The sequence below is a fragment of the Mixophyes fleayi genome, chromosome 6 (genome assembly GCF_038048845.1).
Source record: "Mixophyes fleayi isolate aMixFle1 chromosome 6, aMixFle1.hap1, whole genome shotgun sequence".
In the NCBI taxonomy this organism is placed as follows: Eukaryota; Metazoa; Chordata; class Amphibia; order Anura; family Limnodynastidae; genus Mixophyes; species Mixophyes fleayi.
Window position 1 is genome coordinate 124,354,407 of NC_134407.1, and position 20,182 is coordinate 124,374,588.

At 39.5% G+C, this 20,182-nt stretch overlaps 1 protein-coding gene across 4 annotated transcripts in view; it reads left to right on the top strand.

Moving 5' to 3' along the window:
* Nucleotides 1-470: 470 nt before the first annotated feature.
* MAPK8 (mitogen-activated protein kinase 8) overlaps nt 471-20,182 on the top strand; it is a 45,935-nt gene continuing 26,223 nt past the window's right edge. For 2 of the 4 annotated variants that reach the window (XM_075217261.1, XM_075217263.1), the window contains exons 1-2: nt 473-702; nt 13,198-13,378. In XM_075217261.1, the coding sequence (XP_075073362.1) occupies nt 13,257-13,378 (122 nt within the window). In that variant the 5' untranslated portion in view covers nt 473-702; nt 13,198-13,256. Of the gene's footprint in view, nt 703-13,197; nt 13,379-20,182 lie in introns of all 4 variants that reach the window. The other 2 variants (XM_075217262.1, XM_075217264.1) reach the window with 2 other exon arrangements.

Sequence of the window (20,182 nt, forward strand, 5' to 3'; positions counted from 1 at the left end):
TTAGACCACTAAATGGTAAAGTACAAAATATAATTGTAGATGCTAGAAAGAAAACGGATTGTTCAAACTGAATATTTTTGTTTGTATTCACAAGGGAGAAAAAGAATACCAGAAAATAGGTTGTGTTTTCCTCTAAATCAACACAATTAAAATTTCTGAAAGGTTAAACTTGATATACGGGTGTCTTTTGCTTTTTCAAACTTACCATGTACTATGTTCACATGGCAAAGGCTGGTATTTTATTTTTTAGCTGAAAAGGTGGCAAACAACTCAATTCGCAACGTGCTTCTCCTGTTCTATTAACGTTGTCATGTTGCACCTAACACTAAACAGGTCATGAACGCCTGCTTGTCTGTAATAAACCATTCACTGACTGACCCTCACCCCCGGCTGCCAGATATCTGCGCTTAGGCCTCTGTTGCTGGGGCGACGCGAAGCGCAGCGCAAGACGTAACCAGTGACGCGGCGAGGACGCAGCGGGCGCACTGGGCGTGTGCACAGACTTCCGGTTACGTCACGAATTCTCCTCTAGGACCGAGGCACCGGGATCAGGATGAACTGGAGAGAGGCTCCGGGGAAGATGCGGAGCCAGCAGTAACCGGAGCGGGAATAAAGAGATAATCCCGCTAGTGGGAGATTGAGTCGGGCTATAGACCGGGACGACCGGAGACGGACTCCAGACCTGCGGGGCGCCACAGACAGGTGAGCGGAGGAGGATGTCACTGAGGGTCTAACACAAAGGGCTGACACTGGCTGTAGGCTGCTGCGTGTGGTGACGCTGCTGTCAATATGCACAGCGTCGTATGTAACGCCCCAATAGCGCCCTGTGTTGTTGTGTCATGTTACACGATACACACAACAGAGACTAGGCGCACCTTTGTGTTGTAATGAGTGGCACTTGTCAGCCTGCTGCGGGTTCTTTGTCACACTGGTGCAAGAGCACGGTGCAGCGCAATATTTACTGAAACGTGATCACAGCGCGACTTCTCGCAGACAACAGTAAAGTCACCCAGAAGCACAGGCTGATGACGGCATCATTGGTGTTGTCATGGCTCATGATGTGTATAGACAATAGTGTGTTTTGCAGACCTGCAGTAGCATGAAAAGTTTAATTAGGGGAAAAAAAGACGAAATAAAAATAAACTTGTAAAGCCAGCCACAAACTGGGAAATCATGTTTGCTCTGGAGGAGCGACAGGGTTGATGCCCAGTTTTGTCAGGCATGTAGGTGGCTAAATTGGATAAAATTGGTATTGTTTATATAGCACCAATCATATTATGTAGTGTTGTACAGAGACTATTTAATTATTTACATAAGTCTCTGCCCTGTTAGAGCTTAGAGTCTAATTTTCCACACAGACGCCTAAACTAGGATCTATTTTGGCAGAAACCAATCATCCTATCCATATGTGTTTTTTAATGTGGGAGGAAACCCATGCTAACACAGGGAGAACATACAACTCCACAAATGTAGGGAACTAGTTAGAATGGAACCCATTACCCCAGTGTTGAGTGGCAGCAACGCCCTTTGGCATCCAGGTCGACCACCTGGATCACTTCTAGCCTAACCTGGACCTGTTTGTGCTGTTGGAAGTTTAAGCTCTAACGTGAGCTGGTAGTGGTTACGCATATGCCAACGTGCCCAATAATAATCCAGTTGATTCCTAATGGATTGCTACCTGGCACTGGGCTTATTCTGGGGCCATGCACACAACAATATTTACTAATATTTACTGTGCTGTCGCAGTATGTGTGACCAGCATAAGAAATTGTAATAATTTGGATGATTAATATCCTGTAAAATGCATGTGTGCTCTAAGGGTTTGGAGAGGTGGTACATTCCTGTATGTTGAGTGGCACTGTATATATTAATGCACATACTAAAATGTAAAGTTGTCTATTTGAGGACTAATAATCTATCAAAAAGAAAAGGAGTCCAATGAAAAGTGCTTGGAAATAGCACATAAAATAATGTTTCGTGTGTGGAATTATCTAATTTTCCTAATTTATAAGCCCATCTATGTATTATTGTGACTGGATCACTATTGAATAACTTTTGGTAAAAAATTATTGAAAACGAATAGCGCAGGGCACTTATTTATGTAATTGTACTTGCACTTATTTTTTTGATATTGTGAGATAGGAAGTCGTTATCTCTGAGACCAGGGTAGAAAAGTTGGTTTTTCTGTTTAACCTTGCTATAGGATATGCCTATTTCTGATGTATATATCTGATACAATGAGCCTGTGTTTACAAAGCCTCTTGTGTATTGTGATGTGGGAAACTAGCTTTTTTTTGGTTTTTGTTGTTTTGTGTGAATATGTATTCCCAACGGTCTGATGAAAGGCCACATGTTAATTAGATCTTTTGATGTGTGAAGGCCCAACATTGAAGGCAGGAACTTTTAATTAAGACTGGCTCCTGTTTTTCTGCATTTGAAAACCAGGTGTAGGACATCACAGCGTTTTTAAGAATTTCATAGCTAAGTATAAATATTAGTGGCTTTGCAATGCATGTAAATCAATGTTTTGGTAAACGAGGATTACATCCTGATTCTAAAAGTAGCGTATGTCAGAACGGTATAAAAGATGAGCTGTGTGAGCATGTAATGTATCATTCTGATGTTCCATCTGACCTGGCCACTGATACCTCTAATCAGTGAGAGCAAATAAACATCACTCTGCTTCAAAGACCTGCTTGACAACTTCTTCAATATCGCTGTAATCCTGTGACCTGTCGATTTAGACCCTAAAATCTAATCTGTTCTCTGAGTCTGAGGTTTGGACCGAAGCGTTTCCAGTACCACCGCTCTGCCTGCTACCTGCAGCTCTGGTCAGTGTGATAGGCCAGGGTGGATCCATCCACAGCAACCCGGATCCATAGTAAGAGGTCCGGAGTTACCAGCCCAAGTACAGGAGTACACTAGCAGTGACAGTTACCCAGTAGGAATGTGGTTCTGAACGCCATAAAGGAGTTCCGTGGTGGCAGCATTATAAGCCCCTCCTACTGCGGCAAGAGAGCGCATTCGAAATAACAAAAGGAAACGGTGGCAAAGTAAGTCCAGCCGGTTCCCAGCAACAACAGACAGGGTGCCATAGGGGGTCCATCCTGTCACAATTTTATATAATGAAAATCCTCAAGGTAGCTCCCAAAGCTCCAAGACAAGATCTATTTCTCAAGATCCAACAAGTATAGTGGTGCTCATAAATAAGCACTATACGTAATGACATTCAGCCATCATATCGCAACAATGTAACTTTTTTAAAATCTTTTATAATAACTTGATTATACACCCAAATAAAAACAGCGTTATCATTTAAAACACCTGACTAGTTCCACCATTCTGAGTTCATCAAAGGCTTAATAAGTGACATTGGAAACTCAAATTAAATTCACTTTGAAACTTAACTGACTAATGAATGGGCTGTCGTCAAATAAATCGTCCGTCACTTGCTCAAGCAGAAATAGTATATCTTTGTTAGTTCCTCATCACATAGTAACTGGTTAGTCAGATAAATAGACCCTTCTTATATTTTACAACATTACTTGCATATATATATATATATAGCATAAATATCAGTAAAGCAGTTCAAATCTGCTTCTAAGTTAAGTGCATTAAGGGCCAATGTTCCAACAAACTGATTCTTCATAACTGTCCCACAATATTTCCTAACTGATTTCTACTCTAACAGTTTTCTTTTTCCTACCTTTTCTATTTGCATACTCTAGTTCACGTGTATGCCAGTGATTAAACTGAAAAAGCTTACAATTTGGTTGATATAAATTCTTTTCATACTGGCATTGTGTGGAAATTATGGTAAAAGGTATATGTGCTCTGCATCATTCAGTTCTTATTTGTGAACACTACAAGTAACCCCAAGGTGATTTTGCTTTTATTGGTCCTTTGTTTTGAAAATGTTGGTGCTATATTGATGATACACATTCTATTTATTCATTAATGGGCTTATACTTCTTGTGAGTCTGGCGATGATACTAATTCATAAATTAAATATTATTTTATGGACTGATTCAAAGCACTTTTTTATTGGAACCTTTTTCTCATTTTTTGGAACTATTTGCTGTGGCTGTGTTTGGAGAGCCATGAGTCTGATAGCTGCTGGAATCCGTTTATGTATGATATTATTTGGAATATATGTTTTATATCTAAAATCTGTAAGTGGTTTACAACCACTATTGGGTGAGAGTGGTTGAGAAGGATCTAATTGTAATTCATAGGGGGGTATTTTCCGCCGACAATCCCGCAGTCCGCGCACTTAGTTATTACGGTAATAGTGCGCGGAAAAAACGTTAATACAGTAATTTTCTCGCTGGATTTCAGCTCGCAGCTCCCTGAGCCGCTAGCTGAAATCCAGCTAGCTTCTACCATAATAACAGTAGTTGTTTTTACGTGGCGGGACTTCCGGAGAATTGAATATGCCCCATAGGCTTAGCAACAGCACATGATGTCAATATTTTGCATGTAATATCTAGTACTTAAAGAGACACAGATTTTAGATGAAATGTGTAATTGTACTACTTTAGTTGGTGAGGCCTTATCTTGATTATACAGTTAAGTTTAGGTGGTAATTGCACAAAAAATAATGTTCTGGAAGTGGTGGGAATATAGGGTAACAGAATTAATAAGGTGTGCTTAATGTGGGGAACAATTTTATTTGTTTCTTTTATGGGCTTTTGTTTTATCTTCTATAGGGGTATTTTTTTTATTTATTTTTTTAATGCTGTTGAAGATTCTGCATCTATGTGCTGACGGTGTTATCATTATCAACATTTATTTATATAGCGCAAGCAAATTCCGTAGCGCTTTACAATTGGGTTATAGTGGTGCTCCAGGGAATTTATTCTTCTCATTATAGTGTAAAGTGTGGTGAAGATTTTCGAGGTGATGACATGCTGTGGAGTGCTGTGAATAGGTATGCTTGGCAGCCCAACAGGCTGGTAGATCACACACGTCAAGTATTACAATGGGATCCACTGGCTATTTTTGTTTTTGGTTGTCATTGAAAGCTATGGTATTTACACACTAAAAAGAGATTCTGCACATTTTTCTGTTATCTTCTGGTCCAGGGCTCTGGAGGTTTAATTCTCAGATTGTAGGTATGAACCTTCCTCCTCCAAAGTATAACTGCTTGTATAAGTCTTTGTTTTAAGCCAGCTTGCCTAGTTAATGACCTCTACAAGAAAGCGGGCATCTAGCTGACAGTGTACCAGTTATTTATAATGTGTTGCTAATGCTGTCTAGTAGGTTATGAAATATTCATGAACATTATCCTCTAAACATATTAAAATAAGATCATGTGTGTTATGACTTCTGTTTGGTGATCAAACAGGAGTTCATACTTAATACTTGTAAAAGGTATTTCTCTAAAACCTTGTTCTATACCCAGATTAGATTCCAATGATTGATTTTATTGCATTGGACAGTGTGGCCAATTTAGAGAGAAAACAATTGGCATTCCAGTATATTTTGGACTATGGAAGGAAGCTGAAAGAGAGCATTACAAATATGGGAGAATGTACAAACTCCATGCTCATAGCATTAATGCTAACCATGGTGCCACCATACAGCACTATAAATTCATCAACATTTAATTGAGTTATATGAACAGTGTCTGACCTCTCACAGCACACTTTGCAAGCTTGTGTTATTTACATTCCTATTTGCCTAATAGAAACCAACCGATATGCTGTATTAGGTGTCATCTATAGAAACTGATTTTTGTATTGGGTGTATTTGTGTATGCGTACAAGAGATGTGTAGGCGCAAAACAAATTATTTGGTCTGTCAATGGGGTTGAGAGGTCTGTGTCAAAGATTACCTGTAGAAGATGAACATGGCATATAGGGATGACAGTATAATTGGTGATAATTGTAAATTCAAGGACGATAACATTTTCTGACTCAGTTCTGCTGCAATTTTGTACGCAGGAGGCCTTTTTTATACGTCATTCAAATTGTCAAAAACAGGTGTGTAACAGTAAATGTAAACCACTAACCTTTAGTTTATGAAAGTAGACATTCTGCAGGATTCAAAGTTAAGTAAAGGAAAAGGCACACAAATATGGTAGGGGAATGGTTAACCCAAAAAATAGGATACCCCTAGACCTGTATCAAAGGGAATTATTCAGGCACTTAAAAGGGTAGTAGTCTTACCAACATTAATAATCTTAAAGCTAATAATTGATTTTTTTATATTCCTATAGACGCTTTAACAATTATCTACAGGCCACAAAAGTGTATACCAACCCCCTTACTTTCTTTCAATAGAGGATAATGTTACAGCAGCCAATATTACACATTTATATCAAATATAGAAAAAAGAGAATAGCTGCGCTTTTTTGTATTAGTGTGTATATATCGGTTTGAATCTATTGTGCCATACTGATATATAATAGGATTGAAACGGTTGATGTGAAACAGTGTTCATGGAAATTCTCTGTTTATACTCCACTTACACACAACTTAGTCTGTTTGAATTGATAGACTCCAATGTGGATTACACTTCAGAGTCCAGTTGAACTGGACATTTCTGTCTTATGCAATAAATGGGGATATAATCCAGAGTAGGCACCTTCGGATCAAATTCAACTAAATGGAATGAGACTGTTAACAGGTTTAATGCTGGTTTGAAAATTAAGGTTTTATTTTTTTATTTTTAATGTATTATTAACAATTTATGTTAATTGAATAATTGTTTTAATTACATTGTGGTAGGTTGGTCTAAATTATAGAAAAGAGAACAAGCGCCATTTCTTTAAACAGGGGTTAACCAGTGGTATTTAAGACATTATGTGAAGCTTAACAAGCTAGGGGATAGTCTGATAGAAGAAAATAGTTGCTGAGGTGGGGAACAGCACGGGAGAAAGCTTGGATGTGTGCGTGAGATGAGGTTACCTGAAGGCTGGGAAGGGCAAGAGGGAGTATGTCAGGAGAAGAGGAGTTGGAGAGGCCTTTGTAGGTGAGGAGTTTGAAGAGTTTTCTGTAAAGGGATCCAGTCTAAGGCTTAGTGTAGAGAGGAGGCAAAAATGGAGTGGTGTGAGGGGAAGATGTCTTGCCACAGCGTTGAGTATAAGGTATTGAAAGCTTTTTTTAGTAATACTTTTATATTCTTAATTATACTCCTGTGTACATCAAGAAATACTATATAAAAAAAAAAAACACATCACATTTAAGGGGGTTAAATACATTTTTAAGAAAAAACAAGAAGTTTAATTTGTTCTTGACATATTTATTGTGAAATACGAAGAAGTGTAGATATCACCGTGTTTTTGTCTTAATTGCATAATAAAATAACAATAAAATCAAACAATAATAGAAACAAAAAACCTAATTATCGAAATAATCGTTAATATCTTGGGGTTTTTTTTGTCTTTGTCGCTTTTCGCTTATAAGTTTTTGCTGTGTCGTCTTTGTGTATCATTCAACAGTAGTCAGCCATCATGCTGACGTCCCAACGTCCCTGGTATCTTCTTTCTACATCTTTGGTTCCATCAAGACGTTATTCACCCTGTTCTTCACTGGAGTCTCCGAAATTATTCGGGAAATACTCAATATGGGAATTCAAAAAAAATGTACCTTTAAACTCGTATTGCAGCCAAGGTTTCTGTAACTATTAAGCATTTCCCTGACCATTTCTTTGTAGTTTGGATCCTTGACATTGCCTAAAAATTTTTAAATCACTTGTTTGAGCAAAGTACACACCGAAATTCCACAATATTCATTACACGCCCAAAATCTTTTATTACCTTTCTAATGTCATCATCATCATCACCATTTATTTATATAGCGCCACAGGTTCCACAGCGCTCTACAGAGAACTCATTCACATCAGTCCCTGCCCCATTGGAGCTTACAGTCTAAATTCCCTTACATAGACACAGAAAGAGAGAGAGAGAGAGAGAGACTAGGGTCAATTTTGATAGCAGCCAATTAACCTACTAGTATGTTTTTTGGAGTGTGGGAGGAAACCGGAGCACCCGGAGGAAACCCACGCAAACACGGGGAGAACATACAAACTCCACACAGATAAGGCCATGGTCGGGAATTGAACTCATGACCCCAGCGCTGTGAGGCAGAAGTGCTAACCACTTAGCCACCGTGCTGCCATGTCAGGGCCTGTAAAAATGCTGTCCTTCAGTTTAGCATTGGATATGTTGGGGAATTTGGTGCAAAGATATTTGACCGTTTCTCCATCTTTAGGCAGTGCTTTTACAAATTGTTTCATCAGTCCTAATTTTATATGGAGAGGTGGAAGTAAAACTTTATTTGGATCTACTAAACTAGATTTGATGACATTATTTTTTTCCAATTTCTATACTTTTTTGAGCTGGCCAATTATTTTTTTGCCAATGTAAATTTTTAGCTCTGCTATCCCATTCACAGAAAAAACATGGGAATTTGTAACCTTGTTGTTGGCTAAGTACCATGCATAAAATTTTAAGATCTCCACATATTAACCAGTTCTTGCATATCCAATCGATTCCAAAACAGTTTTCAAATTGTCATGTTTCTTTAGGATAAACTGAATGTGCTGATGGTATTGACTCGTATGTGTTGCCATTGTGCAATAAAACGGCTTTTAAACTTTTTTTTTTTTCCAAGAATCTATAAATGTATATGTACTGTGTATGTGGTGGTAGGCAGGGGTTAAACTGAGCCGGCACAGGGCAAAATTGTGTTTCATCTGTTGTATTTGGTTCCACCTTCGCCAGCTCATCTTGTAGTTGTGGCGAGTTTGTGTGCAATGTTCCTTTAGACAGTATATGGGGTTTAGGCCCTTTGTAAATTTCAGCTCCAGGCCCATGTGGACCTTAATCTAGCAATGGGCGGAGGGAAGTTTTATGACGAGAGCTGAATTGCAACGTTTATGTTTTACAATAAATGTAGGCAGAATACATATATTATTTTAAAGAATATGAAAAAAAATGACTTATTCATAAATACACATTTTACAGAAAAACGTAATGTGATATGCAAAATTGGGAGTCCTTTTCCTGTTCAGAAGCCAAAAATCTATAAGTATCACATAAATTTGTTAAAAACTTTTTCATTGCAGACCTGTGCTATCAGAGAATGGATGAGTGTTTTGGTGGCATCATGGCAGTGAAAGGGTCTGATACGAGCGATGTTGTGGAGATGAAAGCGATAGGATTGAGCAACAGATTGGCTGTGGGTGGGTGAAGGAGTGGGATCAGACTTGGGGAAATGGTGTTTTGTCAACAGTTCTGGAGAAGTGGGGAGGGGTGGAAACTCTTGAGGGAGAGAAAACGGGAAGTTTGGTTTTGACCATGTTGGGTTTAGGAATACATTTGGACATCCGAGAGGAGAGAGCAGAGAGGCAACAGGACACCCAAGAGAGGAAGGAAGTGGAGATGTAAGGCATTTGGGTGTCGTTGGAATTGAGGTGATACTGGAGCCCAAATGAGCTGAAAAGTTAATCTAGGGAAGAGCCCTGACATACTACTTTGGGAAGTGTGTGGAGGGGCAGGGGGTTGGTGCAGCCATAAAATATGTATAGTTTCAAATATAGAATATGCATTACACACACACTATTTGCAGCTGAAAATGTTCCCACTCTATAGTGTTGCATGAATGAAACCTGCCAAATAATTAATTATAAACCAAAAAACTTACTTTAGCCGTCCAAATCTATTTACTGAAAGTAGATATTTCACATAATTTAACTGCAGCTCCTGCATTTTGTGGACGTATGGCATGATTACATTTACTGATGAGCAATATTTGGTGCTAGAAATCTGCTCACACACTGGACCTGATTCATTAAGGAAAGTTAAGTAAATGATTGAGTAAGTAGTCTCCTAGACAAAACCATGCTACAATGCAAGGGGTGAAAATTAGTTTTCTATTTTGCACAGACTTTAAATACTTTGTTTTTTTCATGTAGCACACAAATACTTAGCTTATTTGTACGCTGAAATTTAAAGTTGATATTTGTGTTTTACGTGAAGAAATAGCCAGTATTTAACTTATATGCAAAATAGAAAACGAAGTTGCACCCCTTGCATTGTAACATGGTTTTGTCTAGGACAGCAGTTCCCAAAGTGTGCACGGCGCGGTCACAGGGGTGGTGCGGCGCTGTCACAGGGGTGCCGCGATCGCCCTCAGGAAGAAAAAAAAAATACTTCCCGATCCGGCGCTGGATCCTCCTCACTGACTGCAGGATGTGATGTCATCACGTCCGACAGTGTCAGTGAGGAGCAGCAGCAGAGAGGACAGAAGACAGCAGAACATGAGGAAGCAGGTAAGTAAAGGAACAGAGAGTGAAGGGGGGCACAAAGAGAGAGAGATGCTGAAGGAGGGAAGGGGGACACAGAGAGAGATGCTGAAGGAGGGAAGGGGGACACAGAGAGAGATGCTGAAGGAGGGAAGGGGGACACAGAGAGATGCTGAAGGAGGGAAGGGGGACACAGAGAGAGATGCTGAAGGAGGGAAGGGGGACACAGAGAGAGATGCTGAAGGAGGGAAGGGGGACACAGAGAGAGATGCTGAAGGAGGGAAGGGGGACACAGAGATGCTGAAGGAGGGAAGGGGGACACAGAGAGAGATGCTGAAGGAGGGAAGGGGGACACAGAGAGAGATGCTGAAGGAGGGAAGGGGGACACAGAGAGAGATGCTGAAGGAGGGAAGGGGGACACAGAGAGAGATGCTGAAGGAGGGAAGGGGGACACAGAGAGAGATGCTGAAGGAGGGAAGGGGGACACAGAGAGAGATGCTGAAGGAGGGAAGGGGGACACAGAGAGAGATGCTGAAGGAGGGAAGGGGGACACAGAGAGAGATGCTGAAGGAGGGAAGGGGGACACAGAGAGAGATGCTGAAGGAGGGAAGGGGGACACAGAGAGAGATGCTGAAGAAGGGAAGGGGGACACAGAGAGAGATGCTGAAGGAGGGAAGGGGGACACAGAGAGATGCTGAAGGAGGGAAGGGGGACACAGAGAGAGATGCTGAAGGAGGGAAGGGGGACACAGAGAGAGATGCTGAAGGAGGGAAGGGGGACACAGAGAGAGATGCTGAAGGAGGGAAGGGGGACACAGAGAGAGATGCTGAAGGAGGGAAGGGGGACACAGAGAGATGCTGAAGGAGGGAAGGGGGACACAGAGAGAGATGCTGAAGGAGGGAAGGGGGACACAGAGAGAGATGCTGACGGAGGGAAGGGGGACACAGAGAGAGATGCTGACGGAGGGAAGGGGGACACAGAGAGAGATGCTGAAGGAGGGAAGGGGGACACAGAGAGAGATGCTGAAGGAGGGAAGGGGGACACAGAGAGAGATGCTGAAGGAGGGAAGGGGGACACAGAGAGAGATGCTGAAGGAGGGAAGGGGGACACAGAGAGAGATGCTGAAGGAGGGAAGGGGGACACAGAGAGAGATGCTGAAGGAGGGGAGGGGGACACAGAGAGAGATGCTGAAGGAGGGGAGGGGGACACAGAGAGAGATGCTGAAGGAGGGGAGGGGGACACAGAGAGAGATGCTGAAGGAGGGGAGGGGGGCACAGAGAGAGATGCTGAAGGAGGGGAGGGGGACACAGAGAGAGATGCTGAAGGAGGGGAGGGGGACACAGAAGAGAAACGCTGAATGAAGGGAGGGTGACACAGTGTGTGAGATGGCAAAGAGGGGGACACAGTGTGAGATGGCAAAGAGGGGGACAATTTTAACCCAACTACTTTAAAAAAAAAAAAAAAAAATGGGACTACCCGGTAATTATTTTGGCTGAGGGGTGCCTTGGAAAAATTATGGTGACCCTAAGGGTGCCTCGAACTGAGAAAGTTTGGGAACCACTGGTCTAGGAGACTACTTACTCAATCTTTTACTTAACTTTCCTTAATGAATCAGGCTCACTTAAAAGCCCAACCATCAAACCGTAAAGCCTGAAGTGTGCATAAATATCTAGCATTACATACATGTGTAACTTGTATATACCAATATATCCCACTGCAGGAATGCATATCATTGCATTCTGCTTACAATGCAGGAAAAAAAACTTACTGGTAAAAGTTGGCCCTTCAAATAGTAATTTTAATTATGCTCCAAATAGAGAAACCAACTACATGTATGCTTTCTGTTACAAAATGTGATTTATTTATTTTTTATTTTATTTTTGTAACTGCACTAATCCTCTGTAGCCAAACTACTGATTATGGTCAAGTTCTTGGTCGGGAAGTTACTGGTGAACTTCAGATGCTGCATTGCGATGAGGGATTGTTAAGATAGTCACAAATGTTTTTGTAAACATCAGCAAAAGCCAACATGAATATCTAAGACAGATAATTTACTCTATAAATAGGGGATTGGCAGCGGATGTAATATATTTAGCTTTTTCAAAAGCATATGACATTGACACACCTCAGTGTGCTTTGGAAGTGCTGTGTAATATGGTAGAACAAATATATGATAATAAAGCTATAAACTGTAGAGGTTTAGGTGAGATGATAGAAGGTAGAATTTAACTTAAACTGTTTGGGGGGGGATCCGGCAATATGCAGAATCCAGCAAGGAGAAAACAGAAAAATAAAATAATCAAAAGTTTTAGGAAAGGCATGCAACAGAGGAAGGAGAAGGGTTTTTAGTGTAGTGTTAAGTTCAAAATCAGCAAAGTAGCATTGAAAAAAATTGTCAATTTGGAAGGTATATTGGTTGCTTTAATGAGGTGTGGGGGTCAACATTTTCTTATATTTAGTGAGCAGCATTTGGGATTTGTGCAGTAGTATAACCAAAGGGTTTCACGGTTAAATATTTTCTACGTATGTTATGAAACAGCTGCCAGAGGTGCTTGATCATGAAACATAACCACTTGAGGTGTGGTTCTCTCTCCTGCAGAGCACCTTCAGCAAATCAGAGCTGTAGTTCACAACTCGCACCCATCTCTTCTCATGCCAGGCCAAACGACTTTATTTAATCAAACAGGGGAACTGGTAATTTATTTATTTTTTTAAGCTCCTGTTATGTGCACATAGGAAAGGGTTTGTGAAATGTATATTTTCAGGCAAAATAATTTTTTAATCTAAACGGACATGTTTTTAGTATTTTAAATCCTTCTCAGATTTGTTTTAAATATTCAAAAGTAAATTTATTTGATAAGTCATTTTATATATCTACATTAAACTACTCCGTGCATAGCGCATCATAGTTTTATTTATCTCTCTTGTGGCACATTTCTTTGGCAGCTTTCAACTAAGATTAATACTGTTTGGATGAAGCCTCAGGGGTGAACGCTCGTGCAACTATGAGCCGAGGCAAGCGTGACAGCAACTTTTCCGTCTTCGAGATAGGAGACTCCACTTTCACCGTTCTGAAGCGTTATCAAAACCTGAAGCCTATTGGATCTGGAGCACAGGGAATAGTATGGTGAGGAAGCTTTTTATATTACAATATAGGTATTGTAGATTGTTTGTTTTTTGCTTCTGTTTAGTTTATTTGCTATTAAGGTACAGTAGAAATTAAGGAAACAGATTCAGTAAATGAGATTATTTGTTCCTCGACAAAACTTTCCTACAGTGCAGATGAGCCAAACTTTCAAAACGATTCAGCAAAATATCCTCATTTGACAATTGCTCTTTTTAAAAATGGCAGCTTGTGTTTAGGTTGCTCTTATTTGGTGAACCCTAAACATAAATAAAAAGAACATATTTGAAAACAAAATGTGTGCTTATGTGTCAATATCACAATTATCTTATTTTTATTTATAAAGTGCCAATACCTCCCAAAGAGCTGTGCAAAGTAGTATAATCAGGGCATTATAACAACTATATGATTTTATCATGAGACAGCTTAAATGAAAACTCTGCTAAAATGGGTTACACTCTAAAGGAAGAGGGAATAGAAACAAGAGGTGAAGGAACATGTAAGTTAGCAGTGTGTATCTTAAATCTGTTGATTTAGCTGGACTCGCATCAGTATCAGTATTTGAAAGTTTGGTGACTTAAAAGGCATGAGAAAGAGCTCTAGAGAATAGGTGCAGCTCCAGACTTATCCTGGAGCCATGAGTGAGACAAGGTGATCAGCGAGGAAAGGAGGAGGCGCAGATGAGACATTCCTGGATATAAGGCTAGAGAGATTTAAAAAGGTTTTGAAACTTAAGCTGTGTACACACTACAGAAAATTTCTTTTGATGCATATCTTTAGGTTGCATATCTTCCCTTCTCCCCCTTCCTCCCGTCTCTCCGTCTCATCCATGTGTCTGTCTGTCTTCCCCTCCCTTTAGATTGTTCGCTCCTTTGAGCAGGGCTCTCCTACCTTCTGTTTCCATCACTTTTAACTGCGCTCTCCAGCTACTCGGCTCACCTCCTCTCAGTCCCTCTGCCCTCTGTCTCCTCTCGCTTCTCTCCGCTCCCCTCAGTGACTCTCAACCTGTCATCCGTGCCCACCCTCTTGGGCCATAGTTACCTGCCTGTACTCACTCTTCCCCTCCCTCCCTCCCTCTCTTTCATGCTGTGCCTGAGCCCCCAGAGTTATAGTGCTTACTGTTACTTGTACTGTGCTGTTTCACCTTGTACTGTGCCATTGTTTGTCCTTGTACAGCGCTACGGATACTTTGTGGCGCTCTATAAATAAAAATTAATAATAATAATAATCTTTAACAATTTTACCAACAACTTAAAGTCCAGATGCACTTGCATATTTATGTGTACACACCTACACAACTTACTTTCAGGTTTGTGCTCTTCATCTGTAATAACCACCTGCTAAATAGATTGTGATTCTGTAAACTATAGAGATCTGTCTGCACTGCTGGTCATGAGCGCATACACACTTCCTCATTTGACATTGTTCCATCATTGATGATGAATTTTAGGAAGTTTATAAAACCAAATCAAGGATACAATGTGCTTTGAGTATGATAAAACATGATCGAGGGAGCGTACACATTAATGCAATATCGGCCCTAACTCATTTATTGTGTGATTGGCACGGTAATTGGGTGAAACCCTGTAGTGTGTACCCAACTTTATCTAAAGTCTAATAATTGAGTCTTGACTTTTTTGGGTTTGGCATTGATTGATCATTGGCTTCTAGTAAGGGCTGTTTCTGTGGAGTAACGAGCAGAAACCAGATTGTAGAGGGTCTAATAAAGAATATAATAATAACTAAGTAGCTGACAAAGCCAAGAGAACATGCTTTTCAAGTAGTTTAGATGAGGAATAGTGTGACGACTATCGCTGGAGAAGTAGGAAGTTACAGAGAAGGTGTTTTTATATGCTGGGTTTGATGGTAGCATGTTTGAGAAAAGATTCAAAGGTTTCAAAAATTAGACCAATATTTTCAGTTTATTCATAATATATATATATTTTTTCCAACTGTTTTCCAGTGTGAGCTTTGTTGTAGAACATGTTCATATAGTATGAAGACCACTTTATAATTGTTTTCCTCCTCTGTTTTGGAGTTGTTGTTTTTTTTTTCTTTTTGTTTTTTCGTTTTGTGGTGTGCATTTTGTGTCCAGATTGCCAGTTAGTGCAAAGTAAACCTATTTCTGTAATACAGGCTGTTGCATCCAGAGCAGAGGTCATTGTGGCTGAGATTGTGTATAGCGGCAAGCTCAGTATTGATGAAGAGAAGGGGTTAAGAGTGAGAGATGTTGCAGATCTGTATTAAGATTCCTATGCAAGTGTGCAGGCTGCAGCACTACAGTGCAGTGTTAATATGATGATGATCAGACAGTTTAAAAACTGGATTTTAAAAGTTGGATCCGGAGGGAAGTATAGATGAAGCCAATCAATTGTGTGACTACCATGACAAGTAGGAGCTGTGGGCTTTTGTGGAATGCCAAATGAGGAAGTCATGGAGAGGAGCTTGGTGGCAGCAGTGATGTCTGTATCAATGCCAATATTAAAGTCACCAATGGTAGGATTATCAATGGAACCAGACAGTGAAATTATTCATGCAGATTCAGGAGGATTGTGGATTACTTAATTTTGCAGAGTGTGAATCTGAACACATGAGTTTTAAATAAAGTGAAGGATAGAGAAGCACTGAGGTTGGAAGGAAGAGTGATTGGACAGTAAGATGTTTAGGATGTCCTCCACCTTGTTTGTTCCCAACTCTAGAAATAAGCCTGAAATGAAAGTATCCATAGGAGACTGCAGCAGCAGAGTTAGTGATTTTTCTGAGACAGTGAAAGGGATTTATAGACAGATCATGGATAAATGTAAAAGAAAAATGTTTGATTACTGTCCTTTTTAACAGTTATTTACTAATTGTTTGGGGGGGGGGACAAAAAACACCAAAATGTGTCTTGGCTGGATGTACAGTTATGGCCATTGGATGCCTGACTATGTTAATGGCTTTGAATATAGTGGATCAAAATAATATGTAATATAATTAAAGCACAAAATGGTGAGGGTTTTTCACTTCAATTGACCTGTCATTTGAACCTTATACATGGAGGAAGATTGTTAACCTCAATTTCCCAATCCTTTGACTCTTGTAGTGATCAAGTGACAGCAGAGTACTATGAAAATGTAACAAATTTGTATTTGACGGCTTGTAGCTGTTGGTAGGGATACATTTTCATGGATGCAGGCACTGTGCTAGTTCTTGGCTCTGGGCAGTTGATAATACAGATTTGCGAAATTTAAGGTATTGAAAGCTTTTTTAATAATACTTTTATGTTCTTAATTTTATTCCTGTGTACATCAAGAAATACTATATAGAAAAAAATTACCACATCACATTTACCTATAAGGGGGTTACATACATTTTTAAGAAAAAACAAGACGTTTAATTGTTTTTGTTCTATAAAGAAGTGTAGATGATATCACTGTTTTTGTCTTAATTACATAATAAAATAACAATAGAAACAACCATAATTATTAAAAAAATCGTTAATATCTTGGGGTTTTTTTTCCATTAAGCTTATTTTTGTCGCTTTTCGCTTATAAGTATTTTCTGTGTCGTCTCTGTATCATTCAACAGTAGTCAGCCATCATGCTGACATACCAACGACCCTGGTATCTTCTTTCTACGTCTTTAACATCTTGGTGGAACCATTCACCCTGTTCTTCACTGTAGTCTCTGAGATTATTCAGGAAATGCTCAATATGGGAATTCAAAAAATGTACCTTTAAACTCATATTGCAGACAAGATTTCTGTAACTATTAAGCATTTCCCTAACCATTTCTTTGTAGTTTGGATCCTTGACATTGCCTAAAAATTTGGAAATCACTTGTTTGAGCGAAGTCCATGCCGAAGTTTCACAGTATTCATTACAGATCCGAAATGTTCATCTTTTATTACCTTTCTAATGTCAGGGCATGTAAAAATGCTGTCCTTCAGTTTAGCATCGGATATGTCGGTAATTTGGTGCAAAGATATTTGACAGTTTCTCCATCTTTAGGCAGTGCTTTTACAAATTGTTTCATCAGTCCTAATTTTATATGAAGAGGTGGTAGTAAAACTTTATTTGGATCTACTAAACTGAATTTGATGACATTATTTTTTTCCAATTTCTATACTTTTTCAAGCTGGCCAATTGTTTTTTTGCCAATGTAAATTTTTAGTTCTGCTATCCCATTCACAGAGAAAACATGGACATTTAGTGTAACCTTGTTGCTGGTTAAGTACCATGCATAAAATTTTTAGATCTTCACATATTAACCAGTTCTTGCATATCCAATCAGTTCCAAAACAGTTTTCACATTGTCATATGTGTCTTTTAAGATAGACTGAATGTGCTAATGGTATTGACACGTATGTGTTGCCATAGTGCAATAAAAGTGCTTTTAAACTTCTTTTTGAAGAATCTATGAATGTATGTGTGTGATGTAGGCAGGGGTTAAAACGACCCGGCACAGGACAAAACTGTATTGCATCTGCTGTATTTGGTTCCACCTTCGCCAGCTCACCTTGTAGTTGTGGTGTGTGTGTGCAATGTTCCTTTAGATAGTATGGGGTTTAGGCCCTTAGTGAATTTCAGTATCCCTATCCAGCTTCAGTATCAGCTCCAGGCCCTTGTGAACCTTTAATCTGGCACTGGGCGGGGGAAAGTTTTATGACGAGAACTGAATTGCAAAGTTCTATGCTACCAACTGAATTCATTAAAGACAATTGTGACCACCTATGCCACCCTGTCTGTTGTTGCTGGGAACCGGCTGGGCTTGCTTTGCCACCGTTCCCTTTTGTTATCCCAAATGCGCACTCTTGCTGCAGTAGGAGGGGCTTATAATGCGGCCACCACTTGACTCCTATACCGGCATCCAGAACCGGGTTTCTCCTGGGTCACTGACGCTGTTAGCGTGTCTCGTTGCTGGTGTACCTGGGCTGGTTACTCCGGACATCTTACTATGGATCCGGGTTGCTGTGAATGGATCCCCCCTGGCCTATCGTATGGAGCAGGGCTGCTGGGTAGCAGGCAGAACGGTGGTACTGGAAATGCTTGGGTCCAAAACCTCAGAGACTGCCGGAGAACGGATTCGGTTTAGGGTCTAATCTGTAGATCATAGGAATACAACGATATTGAAGATGGTTCCAAGCAGGTCTTTGAAGCAAGATGTTTATTTGATCTCACACACTGGTGGAATATACCAGTGTGATCAGGTCAGATGAGAATCAGAAGAACACTTACATGCTCACACAGCTCATTTTTTATACAGTTCAGAAATGGTCTATTTTTAGAAGCAAGATATACTCTATTTACACAAACATGAATTTACATGCATTTCAAGGCTAACAAAATGTACACTTATCTATGAAATTCTAAAACTCTAAAATGTCATACACCTGGTTTTCAAATGCAGAGAAACCAGGAGCCAGTCTTAATTAAAAGTTCCTGCCTTCAATGTTGGACCTTCACACATCAAAAGATCTAATTAACATGCAGCATTTCATCAGACCGTTCGGAATACATATTCACACAGTACAACAAAAGGACACACAACAAGCCACTTCCCCAAATCACAATACATCAAAGGCTTGGTAAACACAGGCTCATTGTATCAGATATATACATCAGAAATAGGCATATCCTATAGCAAGGTTAAACAGAAAAACCAACTTTTCTACCCTGGTCTCAGAGATAACGACTTCCTATCTCACAATATCAAAAAAAAAAGTGCAAGTACAATTACATAAATAAGTGCCCTGCGCTATTCGTTTTCAATAATTTTTTACCAATAGTGATTCAAACACAACAATGTTTTATAATGTAGGTAGAATACATTTATTTTAAAGAATATGAAAAAAATGACTTAGTCATAAATACACGGTTTGCAGAAAAACGTGATGTGATATGCAAAATCGGGAGTCCTTTTTGTGTTCAGAAACCAAAAATTTATAAGTACAGGTACTCACTTAACGACCTAGTTCCGTTCCTACGACTAGGTCGTTAAGCTAATTGGTCGCTAAGTGAGTACAGTACTGTAATATGCACCTACATGTATTGTAATCATTTTTATTGATTCTGAATGAAGAAATAGACTGAAGAAAACTGTATTTTGATAAGTTTGCTTTACATTGCATAACACTGCATAACAGAAAATAAACATGTGTACAGTAAAGCTCTACAAACAGCAGCAATTATAACAATGAGGACCCAGGGAGAACCTGGTCGTAACTCCGAGTGGTCATTAAATGGGTAGGTTAAGTGAGGAGTACCTGTATCGCATAAATTCGTTAAAAAAGCTTTTTCATCGCAGACCTGTGTAATTAAAGGTATAGTGCCATTTCCTGCTCTGAACAGTGTACATATAGACCATTTAATGTCATATACCTATTGCTGCTGTTTTTCCTTTTTAGTTTGATGATATTTGTCATAAGAGTTAAAAGATGGAGAGATTCAGCTTAACAAACTTTCTCCTTGTATAGATCTCAAAAAGGGTCAATTGCTTTCTCGCATAATCCTGAGACATTATGTTCGGCAATTTTTACAAGCTTGAAGACAGAACAATTAGCAAACGACTCCATTCTTTTTCTCCATTTTTCTAGTTTGTTTTTTTTGTTATGTATACTTATTCATTTGTACTGAGCCATCATATCAGTGTGAATTAATAAATACCATTATTCAACCAGTGGCCATCTGGCAGGCACTAAATAATTATACACCCAGCCTGGACTATGGTCCTTTTTATTGTTCACTGTCTATAATCCTTTTAGGTATTTGTTATATTTACTCAAACACATGTTCTTTTTGATGATTACATTGTTTTTTAACCCTTAAC